Source organism: Glycine soja, chromosome 13, assembly GCF_004193775.1.
Source record: "Glycine soja cultivar W05 chromosome 13, ASM419377v2, whole genome shotgun sequence".
Taxonomy (NCBI): domain Eukaryota; kingdom Viridiplantae; phylum Streptophyta; class Magnoliopsida; order Fabales; family Fabaceae; genus Glycine; species Glycine soja.
Genome location: NC_041014.1, coordinates 2,021,054 through 2,037,836, shown reverse-complemented (window position 1 = coordinate 2,037,836; position 16,783 = coordinate 2,021,054). Strand labels below are relative to the sequence as shown.

At 34.1% G+C, this 16,783-nt stretch overlaps 1 protein-coding gene and 1 long non-coding RNA gene across 2 annotated transcripts; one reads left to right on the top strand and one right to left on the bottom strand.

The window, feature by feature from the left end:
• Positions 1 to 322: 322 nt before the first annotated feature.
• LOC114382678 lies at positions 323 to 1,241 on the top strand. The gene is made up of 3 exons (XM_028342248.1): positions 323 to 672; positions 769 to 856; positions 1,209 to 1,241. The coding sequence occupies exons 1-3, from the start codon at positions 323 to 325 to the stop codon at positions 1,239 to 1,241; spliced, it is 471 nt and encodes a 156-aa protein (XP_028198049.1).
• A 2,287-nt stretch (positions 1,242 to 3,528) lies between these two features.
• Positions 3,529 to 9,452, bottom strand: LOC114382066. Its single transcript, XR_003660163.1, has 2 exons — positions 9,352 to 9,452; positions 3,529 to 3,803 (listed from the first exon to the last, which is right to left on the bottom strand). It is a non-coding gene; the product is annotated as an uncharacterized LOC114382066 (long non-coding RNA).
• Positions 9,453 to 16,783: the final 7,331 nt, after the last annotated feature.

Sequence of the window (16,783 nt, the reverse complement as noted above, 5' to 3'; positions counted from 1 at the left end):
ATATGTTGCATTGTTGGTAATTTTATTCTATTTGATGTTAACTCAATTTCTTTTTTTAGTTGAATTGAAGTTGTGGGTTAAATAAAAAAATATATAGAATTAAAATAAGAAAATGAAAAACAATAATTAAAATAGAAGGTTGAGAAAAGATATGCTTCGAAACATTAATTGAAAAATAGTCGTTGGAGAAAGGAGGGAAGAGGGAGGCGCGGAATGCGTTGTCGAAACAAAGATATAAGAAGAATGAAGGAATCGGCTTTGGCTGTGAAAGAAAGAGAAAGAGAGATTAAGGGTTTTGAAAGGAAAGAGAAAGAAATTAAGAATGTTAGGATTTGACGATGGTGATTCTGATTCCGACAACGAGCAGGCACTGTTTGGGAAGTACCCGGAGCTACAGATGTTTAAGTGGGAGAACAGTCTCATTCACCTTCCTTCCAATTTATCATCTTTGTTATTGCCGCAGACACCACTGTTTCACTGTGAGCGTGAAGAAACCCTCAGGGTTCACCCTCCTCCCTTTCTTCCGTTGCAAGAAACCCTCGATCATCTGTCAGCGAACACTGCCCCTACTCAGGACATCACCCATCTTCAACAGGCACGCCCAGCGAACCCACCCCCCACTTCATCACCATCTCCCAATCTCTGCAAGAGATGGACCAATGAAGAACACAGGTACTATATTCTATTTCATTGTTTTTCTTATTAGATGCTATTTGCTAATGTTTCATTCAAATATTTATTTTTGTCACTTTTTCCTTTTCATAACAGGCTGTTTCTTGAAGGGCTTGCCTACTTTGGCAAGGGTGATTGGAAGAACATCTCAAAACATGCTGTTAAGACAAGAACCAAGACTCAAGTTACTACTCATGCCCAAAAATATTTTCTTCACATAAAGGAAAAGGGAAAGGGAAAAAGAAAGAGCCTCTTTGACATGGCCTTGTAATTGTATTGAGTTTTTAATGTTAAGCTTCATAGATACAATTTATAATGTAAAGTTCCGAGTTACAATTCTCATGCTTCTGTTAATATTTGCTATTTAGTAAAAGTTTCACTTGCCATTTACATTCAATTTGACAGATTTCTTTTCCATCTAGTTACTCAGTTATCAATAAAACTTCTCGATTGCCATTTAACGATTCATTAAACTTTTAAACCGTTTAATATAAACCAATAATGTGCCTGCATTTGATGTGCAATTAGAAATTCAGCACATGGCCATTGGTGGTGATAATAGGGATTGACTATGTCAATTCAGATCTTTGTTTCTCTGTTAAACTGGAATTGGATTTTTCACTATTCCCATCATATTGCACGATGTTCACACACACTAACTTTCCATTTTGTTTGCTGGTAAGTGTCGTTCTGTTTAATAGCAGATTGTTCAATTGGAATGTGGTCTCTTGATTAGAATAGTTGTTTTCTCTCGTATATTATGAACTTTACGTTAGTTTCTGTTTTTAAATGTCTGGTCAAAGGACAAACTTTTGATTATGTGAGTCTGTCATTTACCATCCTTATTTTTATGATTTCCGTGTAGTAAATATATCTATTTTTCACTTAAGTAAGCTAGCTTGGTCATCACTTAACTGACAAAAGAAGTTAAGTGATGCAAAGTTTGTGCCGCTTATGTTTAATATCAAATGAGTGTATGGTTTAGTGCTCCTATTCACGTAACAAAGTGTGTTATTACTATTCGGTAGATTTATTTGCAGTGGCAACTTAGAATGCAGTTTTCCATAATAAAAATATTTAAAGATACCCTTCTTATTATAAAATAAATTTAATACTAATAAAAATACTAATAGAATAGAAATAGATATTCTTCTAATTTAAAGCTTTTCTAGTCCTTTAACAATGATGCAGTCTATATTATTGTGCAGAAAGCGTAGCATGTAACGGCCCTGCTTTTTAATCCTCCTATTAGTGAAACAATCGAGTTTCGTGAAATAAATACTAATACTTGATTACATTACAAATTCTACATCTAATCTCTCACAAATAATTCAATAATTATTTAAATAAGAATATTTAAATATTTTTTTAGTAAAATAGATTAAATTATTTAAAAATATTAAATTGTTATTTTTATTTTTTTAAAAATATTACTATAATAATATATTGGATTGGTTAAAGATAATTATAATTAAAAATAATAGAAATAATAGATAAAGAAATATCGGTTAAACAAATTTTAAATTACATATCATTTTTGATAAATAATTCTTTCTCTTAGAATCACACACATAAACCATCTCCCTTGGTATTAGTGGGTTACTCAAGAACCAAGAAAAAAACAAAAAAATTCTTTCAACAGAATTGGTAGAGGAGGAAAAAAAAATAATAAAGAACACAAATTTATTGCTTTAAGAGGCGAGTAAAATACTTTTTTCTAAACCTCTATGGTATGAATTCTTTAAAATATGTTTTCTTGATATACACACATACACACATTATCTAAAGGGTTTTATCATTGAATTAATGAATATATAATTTAACCTTTAGGATGAGAATCAATTTGTACGTATGTGTGCTATGTTCTAGCCATTGCAAATATTATATGCCTATATGTGATTTCATATTATTAGTTGATTCTATTATTCTTGTTGTGTGATTTTGAGAATTATTATTAAATGCATGAAATTAGGGAGTTTGTTGGTAGTTTTTTTAGAATGGTATTCTTGTAATTTTGTGAATCGAAAGTGATGATGATATACATTTTATTATGAGATTATATGATGGATATCTCCATGAGATGAGGATGAAATTATTATAGATACCTCCTTTTGAGATGAGAAGGAGATTTTGAATAACTTTATTTATGATGAGGAATATAATAAGACGTCAATGTATGAAATATAAGTTCATTGACTCTTTGAAGAATTTGAATTCTACACTGGTTCCGGGAGCAACAGAATTGAGTCTTGTGATTATGAGAATTACTAAATTATATCTGTTGTAGTTATTTGGATGCATTGAAGTGTTTCCGTTTATTTAAATATTTTATTTATTCAAAATTTCATAAATTGTGATTGTTTAACATGATTTTTATTGGTGTGCAAATATATACATATATAAACTTATATTAAATTCATTGTGGATATCATGGTTGATTTTTTGGATTACTCCACCGAATGAGAACAATACTATTGCGAATTCCTTGCGAATTCCTGTTAGTTATTTTATTCACTGAAATTTTCGTCTCATTATAAGTTTTCATAGCACAAGGAAGAAGTTTCTGAGTTTAAGGAGACTTGAAAATATAGTTTTCTTAGTTATATTTATTTTAGCTTGGTTAGTATTTTGGACAACACCGGATGCAGTCATTTTTGTTATATTTTTAGTGTTCATTTAGTTTAAATGCCCATATTTTGAAGATAATATTTTTACTTATGTAAAAACTTATTTATTTATCTTTATATATTATAGAAGAGATATTTTTAAATTATTATAATTTTAAGGTTTTATATTCTTTTAGTATGGTTTTTTTTAATGAAAGGTTTTACATCACTATACTTTATGAATCTCAGAAATAGGAAGTTCAATCATCCAACTGAACTATACTTGCGACTTTTCTTAAGAAGTTCAATCCAATACCGAATGGTATACCTACTTGGAACATAGTTATACTAATCACATGATCAATAAAATATGCTAAATGCCACAGCTACTTGTAACATAGGTGACTCCATTCAATCTTCCATTTTGTTTATGATCTCCACTAAATTTATTTTCCTTTCAGATTTCCAGAGAGTTCAGGTTGTACTCTCACTCCTGAACTATAGAAGATGATATCATGTCTGGCCCTGCAAATTAGTTAAACGAGACATAAAGGAAGGAAAAAATATATCAGATGGGGGTCACATTTTTGGTAGTAAGCGTTGGGGTTGAGTTTTGCTTACCCCACCCCCGAAACCTAACACGGTGTAGATTTATCCAATCCCTGCCCCTGACGGGTCAGGTTTTTCCCGTCCCGCCCCGCCCCCGACATGCTTATAAAATTCTATAAAAAAATATATTTTTTCATAGAATGAAAAATATAATTTTAAATAGCAACCATAACATATTTTTAGATTATATATGACAACATAAAATTCAATCCAACACTAGCATAAAATTCAATCCAATAGTTTCATGTCTTAGTGTGTTATATATATATGTAATGATATTTTTGTAAATTAATTATTAGTAGGACGGGTTCGAGTCAGATATTAATAATCTCATCCCCGACTCCGAATTCGACTTTGGCTCTCGGAGAAAACCCGAACCCGACCCTAAACCCGATCAACTCGGTTTTCCCCATCAAAATTGGGACAGATCCGAGGCGGGTCCTACGGGTTCGGACCCATTGCCATGTCTATTTGATAGTGGTTATGAATAGTGAAATACGTGTGCATCCTCACCCTGTCAACAACTTTTGCCATTGACTTAAGCCTAACTCAAATTCTGGATGGTGAAAGCATTTTAACAATGTTTATATGTCAACCTAATTTATCATGCTTATCTTATAACTGAAGAAATATTTTTGGAATTGGCTCTTATATTTTGCAATGTTATAGTACGTGAGAAATCTGGAAGGTTTTATTTTGAGGCAGTGGATATTATTAGGGATTTGAAAACTTATGTGATGAATATTGAGTTGTCATTATTTTTCAGGCTATCCCAGAAGATGATGGAACAAAGGAAGTGACTCAGACATATGAGTTAGCTGAAGAATGCTTGCAAATAAATTACTTTGGCGCTAAAATAACTATATAATCCATTATGACCCTCCTCCAACTATCTGATTCACCATGAATTGTGAATGTATCATCCACTCTGGGGCAGTTAGAGGTAGGCTATTACTTCTTGCGCCAATACTTTTTTTCTTTTTTCTTTGCATAAACTCTGACTGAGAAGAGTGAAGGGAGTGAGTTCTTGCTATAATTGACTTTAATAACCAGCTAAATCCAGATTCATCTGTTCTGAATAGTTGATAAATAGCCATTCCATATGATATGTAATGTAACCTTGAGTTTAAACAAAAATAGTAACATCTTCAATCTATCTCCATGAAGGCACTATAATTTATAATAGGTATTGATGTACAGATATGTATTTTTTTGCTTTTCTATTACAACTAGTTAAGAAATAATCACAATAATATACTTAAAGATGAAAGCAAATGTTATTTATGGCAGTAGGAAATAAGCCTGGTTACAAGAAATGGATCTCCACTAATCTGAACTCATGATTGTTAATAATAGCTCTAATTAGCGTTCTATATGATGTTGAAGCAAAATTTTCAGTTTCATTTTATTTAAGTAGAGTTAAAATCATTCATGTGCCTCATTCTCTTTCATTGTTTCTATTTCTTTTCGGTTTGCATCTTTTCGTTTCTTTTCTTTCAAATTGATGTGTTACCTACAACTTGATTATGAAATGAACTTCAGAACTTTGTTTAATTATGCCTTCAGTTAGAACTTTCACAAATGCTTTTTCTTTATTAGATTTCTGAGACCACTGCTTCTTGCCTTCTTGTACAGATTTACAGTTCTATTTATATTCATGCAACACTCATCAATTTTACACTTAAATTGTATTTAAATTAAAGCTCACGATAAAGTAGTCTAATTTTTATCCATTTTCAATACCCTGCATAACCTTCAGAGTCAAAGAATAGAAATATGCATCAAATATATGGTTTTCTGGAAACTGAGGAGTGAATTTAGAAGGCATAATCTTTTGGAGAAACATCATCTAAAAGACAATTGGTTTAAGTCTTAACTACTAAAAGTTTGAATTGTATCTGCAAAGCCGTACTTGAAGAGTCCAAACTGTTGGTGGTATTCTAGAGGTGAAAACTCAAAGAAAATAAAATAAGAGAAAGATTATTTGGGGTTGAATAATTCTCTGATTTTATTTTAATTTTGGCTTAACTTGAAAATGCAACTAGTGAGTCCACATATTTATAGTGAGCAATGAAACTTCCTAGAAAGCATTAATTTACTAGTGCATGAACTCTCATAACCTACGCATACATTTTCTAGATACATGTAATAATTCTCTAGGTACATGAACATAATTTCTAAGACTAATATTAATACTACGGCACATTATTCAACATTGTCCCCCTTAATGTGTTGTTCTTGAACTCCAAGTGCTTCTCTCAATTTTAGGAATTTTTCTCTAGGTAGAGCCTTTGTGAAAATGTCGGCAACTTGATCATTCGACTAGCATATCTTCAGCTGCACCTTCTCTTCTTTAATTGCTTCTCGAATAAAGTGATGTTTGATGGCGATGTGTTTTGTTCTTCTATGAAAGACTTAATTTTTAGCGATAACAATAACATATTTGTTATCACAATAAATAGTCACTGCCCCTTGCTTTTCACCAAAGTCTTCAACTATTCTCTTCAATCATATTGCTTGTTGGGTAGCTAAGCCAGCTGAAATATATTCGGCTTCTACAGAAGATTGGACAACAGTTTGTTGTTTCTTTGAGCACCATGAAAATGATCTTGAACCCAGTGATAAAACATATCCGGAAGTACTTTTCATTGCATCCATACAGCTTGCCCAATCACTGTCAACAAATTCAATTACATTTGTTTCCACCTTCTTGTCATTTGATTCCATAGTTCAAAGTGTCTTGAATGTATCTTAGCACCCTTTTTGTTGCACCTAGATGAATGTGGCTTAGATCATCCATGATATCGGGTCTTGTACTTGTGAGGTAAAATAAATTACCAATCAAGCTTCTATAGTTGCTAGCATCTACCTTTCTTCCACCATCTTCTTTCTTTAACTTTTCATTCGCAACCAATGGTGTATCGATTGGAATGCAGCCAAACATCCATGGGTGCAAATGTTTTTTCATAATCAACAACGGGTTGTTGTGAATAGCCCTTTGCAACAAGTCTTGCTTTGTTTTTTTGGATTGAACTATTTGGATTATGCTTCACCTTGTAGACCCATTTCACTCTAATAGCTTCTTTGTATTTTGGCTTCTTAACCAGCTCCCATGTCCTGTACTTTTTAAGTGCATCATCTATTTCCTCTTGCATTGTCTTTCGCCAAGCATCTTCCTTAATTGCTTCTTCAAAATTTGTTGGTTCCACAAAACAATAATTGCACTTGGTATAAATATCACTCAAACTCCTCATTTTTATTGGAGTTGAGCTTGGAGATGAAGAACTAGAGCCTGGTGATGATGGTGTGCTTGGAATTTGTTGCCTATTTTCTGATGAGGCTGAACTTTGCTTTAATTTACTGTTGGAACTGTTTTCTCCTCAACCTTATCATTTCGCCAATTCCAAAAGGCCTTTTCATCAAAAACAACATCTCGACTAATGATCACTTTCTTGGTCTTCGAGTTGTAAAGTCTATAGCCCTTTGACATGAAACTATAGCCAATAAAGATGCATCTCTCACTTGCTTCTTCAAGCTTTGTCCTCTTTTCTTTGGGAACTTGAGCATAGCAAGCACACCCAAAAAAATTTAGGTAGTTCATTGAAGGCTTTCTTCCACTTCATGCTTCAAATGGTGTCATATTTCATACCACATTTGTTGGGCATCTATTCAGCAGGTACACGACTGTATTAACAACCTTGAGCTAGAATTCTTTTGGTATTCCTTTCTCAAAAACCATGGACTTAGTCATCTACATCACGGTTTGATATTTCCTTTCGGATATACCGTTTTGTTGAGGTGTATAGCCAACAGTCAGCTGCCTCTCGACACTTTCACAAAATTTATCAAATTCTTTGGAGGTGTACTCCTTTCCCCTTGTCACTTCTCAAGGCTTTTATAAGCCTGCCACTTTGTTTCTCAACTAAAACTTTAAATTTCTTAAATATAACAAATACTTCAGATTTTTGTCTCACAAAATAGACCCATGTCATGCGAGTCAAGTCATCAATGAATAAAATAAAGTACCTATTTTGAGCATGAGACAAGGTACTCATGGGACCACATAGGTCTGTGTGCACCAATTCCAGCACTTCTTTGACTTGCCTTGCTCCTTTCTTTGGAAATGGTTGGTGGTGGTGTTTTCCAAGCATACATCCTTCACATACTCCATTTTTTCTTCTCAATTGTTGGCAGCCCGTACACCATATTTTTTAGGGAAAGCAATGTGAGACTGTTGTAGTTTAAGTGTCTAAGTCTCTTGTCCATAACCCCTAATACAACTATAAAACCTCCATCCTCCAAATTACAAAGCAAAGCAGAGCGAAAAGAATAGGAGCAGCAAAGCAAAAGAATGACATCAACATTCTTTAATAATTATGCTGTGCAATATGCTATAGCATTAATTGCTTCATTTGTTGCATTCTCTCTGCAGAACCCAGCTGGAGTATCGGAGGAGCATGTGCCACAATCATCTCACCGAAAATACCTCAGTCATCTCCATTCACAGAGTAAAAGTTAGAATACTTGTATAAATTTTTTTTAGCCCAAGAAGATACTTATTTTTCTATTGCTCTCCTTAGTACTAAATTCTAAAGCTTCAGTTCATTGATCCTAGATGGCACTGAAATAGGACTAGGAAATACTAACATAATTGGAGGTGAGTAGTGTCCGTTACTAATAAAAGTATAAAATATGATTTTCCTTTCTTTTATTTAATTTGATGAGTGATGACTTGATTGTAATGCATTTTCTTTTACTCTTAACATTTAATAGACATTTCTTTACAAGACAAGATGGTGATTTATGACAACGAGAAACAACGGATTGGATGGGCCTCTCCCAATTGTGATATACCACAGACCTCCCAAATCAAAGCAATCAATTGTGATCTTTAGTTGGGGGTTGAGACAGTCGATACTCTACACATAGTGCTCAATATCACAATGAGCCACACCATGAAACTCCATGAAAGAGTGGTTGAGGAGAGTAGGTTACACCATGGGACACACATTACACATATCAGAAATCAATGCTTTATGCCATAGAGGTTAATCATGTAAGCTATAAACCTATTGTTGGGCTTGATAGAAGAAAAAACAAGCTATGATAAATAGAACTGTAAATCAGTACAAGAAGGCAAGAAGCAGTGGTCTCAGAAATTTAATAAAGAAAATGCATTTGTGAAAGTTCTAACTGAAGGCATAATTAAACAAAGTTCTGAAGTTCATCTCATAATCAAGTTGTAGGTAACAAAAGAATTTGTAAGAAAAGAAACAAAAAGAAGCAAAACGAAAAGAATTACAAACAATGAAAGAGCATGAGGCACATGAATGATTCTAATTCTACATAAATAAAATGAGACGCCACACAATTTAGAGAGAGATACATTATAGAAAGCTTTTGAAGTAAAGTGGGAAAGGTAAAGAACAAAAGAATAGAAATAATGAAAGGGCATGTAACTTACCAGCTACCGCAAATCTGTGAAAGGTAGGAACGAAGGAGGAATGGGTGAAAATGAGAGAAAGGAAGAGCAGATTAATAATTTAGCCAAATAAAAATCACTCTATTTTCCCGCATCTTTTTTCCTTCTTTTTTGGCTGAATAGAAAAGTGAAATTAATAATTTAGTCAAATGAAAATCAATCAGATTTTGGTTGAATATTGTTTCTGTTGAATATTTATTTTCTATTCTCCTATTTTCTTCTTAATATCGTAATTTTGTTCTTCAATTACAATGGATTAGTTGAATTTAAAAAAATTACAGTATTCGTATATGATATCTTTTTTTTGGTAAATAACGAATTTGATTCCTCAAAACACATGTTACAACTTAATCCTTGAAAAAAAAAAATTTGATTTAATCCTCATATATAAAAAGTGCAATATGTGACACTGAGTAAAATATTCAGATTCACTTCACTATTACTAAATAAGATTTATTAAAAACATATTCGACTCAAAACAAGTCCGTCAAAGTTTACAAATTAAATCAGTAAGTTAAAATAAAATAACATCATGCAATTAAAATAAAAACTCACCCCCAATGGCACATCCTATCAGAGCACTGTGTCCCAACATCCTCTCACACGAGGCTCTTTAAAGTCATCTGCTCCCATGAACACAAGGTTAGAGATCATCACATAATCCAAACACAAATAACATACATGGAGTGAGTTATCACAAAAAAAATATCACAACAAATAAACAAAACATAATCGAAATTAATTATGAAAATATTTATAACATAAATCAACTTAATACAATCCACGTCACTTCACTATTTCATCACTTCATCTTTAAAATTCATTTTTCAATCACTAATCACATTACACATGAATCACACACTTGAATCAAGACGCAATAACACTCATCAATTTCATAATAAACAGTTGGCAAGCGTTATGCAACAATTATACTAATACTCAAACCTACATCCAATGTGATACCATGTCAGTGAAAAATCACCCTAGGGCGCTTAGGAGTATATAACAAGACACACCACACAATGAGTATGTCAAGTCACTCTCACTAAGTAAAATCATAAGGTGACAAGTCAGGGTCACTTCGTTTTGCGAGAACGCTCCAACCATACGGGATCAACATAGGCTTAAAGGCGCACTCAAACCGAGTATATTTACCCCCAAGGCCTAAACTCCGAAGAATCTGTTAGGGTCTCACCTTCCTAATTCAAGTTCAACCCCTAAAACAATTTTTACAAGCAGACACTGCTTATGAATTATACAATACCCATGATCTCACACTCGTGTTTCAAACACGTTTAACACATTGCGCTACAATTTAACATTGGTTCCTAACTAGGAACATGCACTTTCTCTTTAACACTACGCATAAACACTTTTCTCAATATAAACACTGGTCGGGTTATTGTATAATTCATAGCTCACAACACAATTATTGTCACATCAAGTATTAAACACACACACTTATTCACAACCAAATATCATGTCCACAATTTAACATCTCATAATGTCACAATCCACCATCACAAGTTTACATGTATCTCACAAATTAACACATGTTCAACTTTGTACTTATACTCGATTTCAACAATAATATTATAAGCAGGCACTGCTTATGAATTATACAATACCCATGACCTCACTCTTATCACGTTTACCACATTGTGCTACAGTTTAACACTGGTTCCTAATTAGGAAACCTACACTTTTTCTTTAACACTGCACATCAACATTTTTCTCAAGATAAATACTGGTCGGGTTATTGTATAATTCACAGCTCACAACACAAGTAATGTCACATCAAGTGTTAACCACACACTTATTCACAACTAAAACTCATGTTCACAACTTCACATCTCATTATATCACAATCAACCATCTTATATTTACGTGTATATCACAATTTAACACATTCAACTTTGCATTTATACGCAATCTCCAAAGCAATATCATAATCTCAAAGTAATATATTATTCTACAATTCATCATATATTCAATTTATCACTTATATACAATTTCAATCACATTTTCATAATCTCAATATAACTATTTATTATGCTAATCTTATTCAAAACACAAACAAATTATACAAAAGTACTTCTCAATCCACGGGGAGTAAAACCCCTCAAACAATTTCAGATAATCATACAAGAAGAATTTTAATACAATAAACATCCCAAAATAAACTCCAATTTGATCCTTTAAAAACCCCTACACATTTTCATTCTAACCCCAATTGCAATAAATTCATCCCTTACCTCTAAGCGGGCTCACGTGTGTATTGTGACAGCAGTAGCGGAATCTCTAGTAGTTTCCTGAGATTCCTCAAGTTTTTCCTCTGACCGCTCTAATAGGGTTCCCAAACGTTAGAGAGAAGAGAAGGGATTAAAGCCTTCTTTCTACTGTGCGATGAGTATTTCTCCCTCTCTAGAAATTATTTTACAAATCCTAACGGTGAAGATGTGTGGAAATGAATTGCAAACAACATATCAAAACTTCATGACAATCTAACGGTTAACGAATCCAAGATCATAGTTTTACTGAGACAGTTTTGGGTTTCTACGGGAAAAGAAAAAGCTACGATGCAAATGGTATTTCTCTCAGCTCCCAGCTCAGACATGTTTTCTTAATTTCCAACAGTGAGAATTCTCAGAATTGAGTTGCAAACCTAGTGCTGAAATATCACGACGATCCAACGGTTAATTAATAATATTATTTCTCCTCATTTATTTTATTATATAAAAAATCTCAACATTTTTTTAAAATTATATTTTTTAACTAAAAAAAACCTTTTTAGTTTATTTATGAAAAATGGAATGTTACACAATAATAACATGTCATACAATGTTGTTACAATAGTTTATGGCAAACCGAAAAAATTACTGGCTGAGTCGCGGACAATGTCACTTTCTTTAAGACGTTTCGTGGCACTGCCAAAAATTGTGCAAGCAGACTATCAACCACGAAGTCCCTAGGATAAAACAGCCCAGATCACTGTATAAGATTCCCACTGCACTGAGGGAACCTTTCTAGAATTACACCCTCTTGTATGACTTGAAAAGTCACTCTAAAGCCACCCCAAAATATGACTTGAAAAGTCACTATTATAGCCAACTGAAAAATATGACTTAAAAAGTCACTCTTATAGCCAACCGAAATTATGACTTAAAAAGTCACTCTTATAGCCAATCGAAATTTTAGAGCGACAGAAAGAAAGAGGGAGAAGTTTGCCGGAAATGCATCGGCTGAAATATGGGAGGAAGAAAGAAAAGTTGAGGAAATGCTTCTCAACTGGGACAAGGAAAATGAAGAAAGGAACTCTCTATATATAGGGAGTGAAACATTATTCAAGTGTTTATCCTAAGCGATGTGGGACTTTAAGCCTTTTTTTCTTTCTTTTTTTTCAAACTTTTATCCACATTCTCCTTTGTTCTAACAATCCCCCACTTGAAATTTGAAAAGAAGATTTTTGACGATTTCATAAAATTGTGCATAAACAAAGGTGTCATACAACTTGAACCTTTGCATAGTGAGTAAGATTCAGATTTTACTAGAGTGACTCGAAGTCTTGAACTCTATCTCTGACATCAAACCACACACAAACTTTTCATAGGTGTATTCTATAAAGCCCGTGCGTTAAAGGCCATGCACGTCTATCCCGGTATAGTGAACGCTCTAGAAATTTTTGCCCAAAATTTCATATGAAGCGGGCCCCACTTCAACATTCACATAGGTGAGTCTATCAAGAGTACTCCTGTAGCCTAGGTACTCCATTCAACATAGAGTATAGATCTCATTAAGAATTACAATTTCTTTTTCATAACTCATCCTCTTGTTACTTCAGGAATCATGCTGCTTTCACTTATAACAACATGTTCATCTCATATCACTTCATAACTTGTTATTACCCATTGAACCTAGTTCTTGGGATCTCCAATCATTTAGGTCGGGTTACCATCATGAATGATCATCGCAGTAAGGGCAATAGTCCCATTCTTTTAGAAGTGTTATGGACTTTCTCTCTAGCTAATCCTTTCGTCAAAGAATCTGCTAAATTATCATCAGTGCGTACGTGATCCACTCTAACAGCTCCTATTGAGAGTAATTCTCTAACAGTGCTGTGCTTACGACGTATCTGTCGTTTCTTACCATTGTAATAACAGTTCTCAATTTTTGCAATAGTCGCGGTACTATCGCAATGGATCAACACAGTTGGTATCGGTCTTTCCCATAAAGGAATCTCTGCAAGTAAGCTTCTTAGCCAACTTGCTTCCTCACTAGTAGTTGCTAGTGCTATCATCTCAGACTCCATAGTGGACTGAGCTAAGATAGTCTATTTCTTTGACTTCCAAGAAATAGCCCCACCAGCTATGCTAAATATATAGCCGTTGGTTGCTTTGGAATCATCTGAAAGAGTGTTCCAATCTGCATCGTTGTATCCTTCAAGTACAGCGGAAAACCTTTTATAATGTAATCCAAGGTTTATGGTTCTTTTAAGGTACCTCATTACCCTTTCAATAGCGTGCCAGCGCTCCATACTAGGTCACTGGTAAACCTGCATAATAATCCCACAACATAGGCTATGTCGGGTCTAGTATAATCAGTGGCATACCTAAGGCTGCCAATGATCCTTGCGTACTCAGTTTGTCGTATACCTTCACCAGTGTTCTTAAACAGCTTTACACTTGGATCATATGGTGTACTAGCAGGTTTACAGTCAAAGTAATCATATTTCTTTAAGATCTTCTCAATGTAGTGAGATTGATCCAGAGAAATTCCCTTTTTTGACCTAGTAATCTTAATACCAAGGATTACACTTGCTTCTTCGAGGTCTTTTATATCAAAGTTGTTACACAACAATGATTTCACATCGTTCACTACATGAATATTTGAACCAAATATGAGAAGGTCATCGACATATACACATATTATAGTGCAAATATTATTTACAGATTTATAGTATATGCATTTGTCACTTTCATTCACCTTAAACCCATTCGAGACTATTAAGTCATCAAACTTTTCATGCCACTGCTTAAGTGCTTGTTTTAGACCATACAAAGATTTATCTAACTTGCAGACTTTATCTTCTTGTCCATGAATCACAAACCCTTCAGGTTGCTCAATATAGATTTCCTTTTCCAATTCACCATTTAAAAAAGCAGTTTTAACATCCATCTGGTGTACCACTAGACTGTGAATAGCAACAAGAGATATTAGCACCCGAATAGATGTTATTCTAGTAACTGGTGAAAAGGTGTCGAAGAAATCCACATTCTCTCTTTGCCTAAAACCCTTGGCTACAAGGCGAGCCTTGTATTTATCCACAGTACCACCAGGTTTTAGTTTCTTTTTCAAGATCCATTTACAACCAATTGGTTTGCAACCAGGAGGCAAGTATACTAAATGCCAGGTCTTGTTAGATTCTAAAGAATCCATCTCATCATTAATGGCTTCTTGCCACAAGTCAGCATCCAAAGAAGACAAAGCTTCTTGGAGATTTGATGGATCCTCCTCTAATGTATAGGCCATATAATCGGGCCCATAATCTTTAGCAATTATTGCTCTCTTACCTCTTTGAGGCTCTATATCTGGTTCTGGTTGTGCAAGATTTTCACTACTAATAGCAGGGAGATAATTGGATGAAGTACCCCCATTATTCCTTAATTTAAAAGGAAATTTATTTTCATAAAAATCAGCATCATTTGACTCTATGATCACTTTTGCGTTTAGGTCATAAAGCCTATACGCTTGGCTATTAATAGCATAACCAATGAACACTCATTCATAGGCTCTACTTGCAAGTTTAACCCTCTTAGGGTCTGGGATCCTTACATAGGCCAGACATCCCCAAGTTCTTAAATAAGACAAATTTGGTTGTCTTTTCTTTAATATCTCATAGAGAGATGTCTTGCTTTTTGGTTTGGGGATTCTATTTAGCATATAACAAACAGTTAATAAAATTTCGCCCCACCAAAAAGATGTTGCACTAGAACTCAACATAGTAGCTACAACTAATTTTGTAAAAGTTCTGTTCTTTCTTTCAGCTTTACCGTTCATTTCAGGTGAATATGGAGCAGTCGTCTCATGTATGATTCCATGCAAATTATAAAACTCATTAAACAAACTGGAATCATACTCTGTGCCTCTATCACTTCGAAGTTTCTTAATTTTCTTATTGAATTGATTTTCAATTTCTGTTACAAATAACTTAAACATGTCAAGCACTTCACTTTTATTTTTCATAAGATTTACATATGTATAATCAGAGCAGTCATCAATAAAAGTGATAAAATATCATTTTCCATCTCTGGTCAATGTTCCATCAAATTCACATATATCAGAATGTATTAAATCCAATGGCTCAGATTCTTTAACTACTGATTTATGTGATTTCTTAGTTATTTTAGATTGACTGCAAAAAACATATTTTTCAAAGTGATTTGAAGATAGCTTTGGAATAAAACCTAAGTTACTCATGTTAGATATGCAACGACTATTTATATGACAAAGTCTAGAATGCTAGATATTAAAATCACACAGCATGTAAGCAGAAAGAGAAACTTTATTAATATCAAGATTCAATTTGGACATGCCATCAGTGGCGTACCCTTTCCCTACAAATACCCCATTCTTGGTCAAAGTAAATAAATTTGCACCTATGGTCTGAGTAAACCCAGCCTTGTTTAAAAGAAAACCAGAAACCAGATTCTTTCTCATCTCTGGAGTATGCATCACATCTTTGAGAATCAAAGTCTTTCCAGAGGTAAATTTCAGTTCAACATCTCCAGTTCCAGCAACAGTAGTGGTGTGGGAATCACCCAGCAACTAGAAATGGCAAGAAAATCCGTACCCGTGGGTACCCGCCCGAACCCGTCCCGACTTTGACGGGTAATACCCGAGTTGACCGGGTATGGGTTCAGGTTTGGGTTTTCCCCGATAACCAAAAGTCGGGTACGGGTACGGGTATGGGATTCCTGTATCCACCCTAACCCTGACCCCGACCCCGACCCCGACCCTGAAAATATCATAAATAAAAATAAATAAATAGGGTCCGCACATTAAAAAAGCTAAAGCCACATTCAGATTTCAGAGAGAAAAGCTAATTAGCTGCATTATATCACCAAACAACATCCTACCTCCTACCCCCAACCCTAACCCTAACTTCAGACCTTGAATCTTTCTCTTCTTCTTCCTTCAGGTAATCAGGTATGGCTTCCTTCCTCTTCTTCTTTTAATGGTTTTCTTTACATTTCACGCGAACAAGTCGGAAGGAAATCGATGATCTTATGCTGTTATGCTCTTGCGTTGTTATGGCTTCCTCTTCCTCTTCATTGGTTTTATTTTATGTTCCTTGCTTTGGATTGAATGTGGATTTTCATTAGTGGTCTCTTGGATATAGGAGGATTTCCCCTAA

Coding starts and splice junctions, on each gene's coding strand:
- LOC114382678 (XM_028342248.1), top strand. CDS start 323: ATGTTAGGATTTGACGATGGTGATTCTGATTCCGACAACGAGCAGGCA. Junction 673..768: donor TGGACCAATGAAGAACACAG/GTACTATATTCT, acceptor TTTTCATAACAG/GCTGTTTCTTGAAGGGCTTG. Junction 857..1,208: donor AGACAAGAACCAAGACTCAA/GTTACTACTCAT, acceptor TTAGAAATTCAG/CACATGGCCATTGGTGGTGA.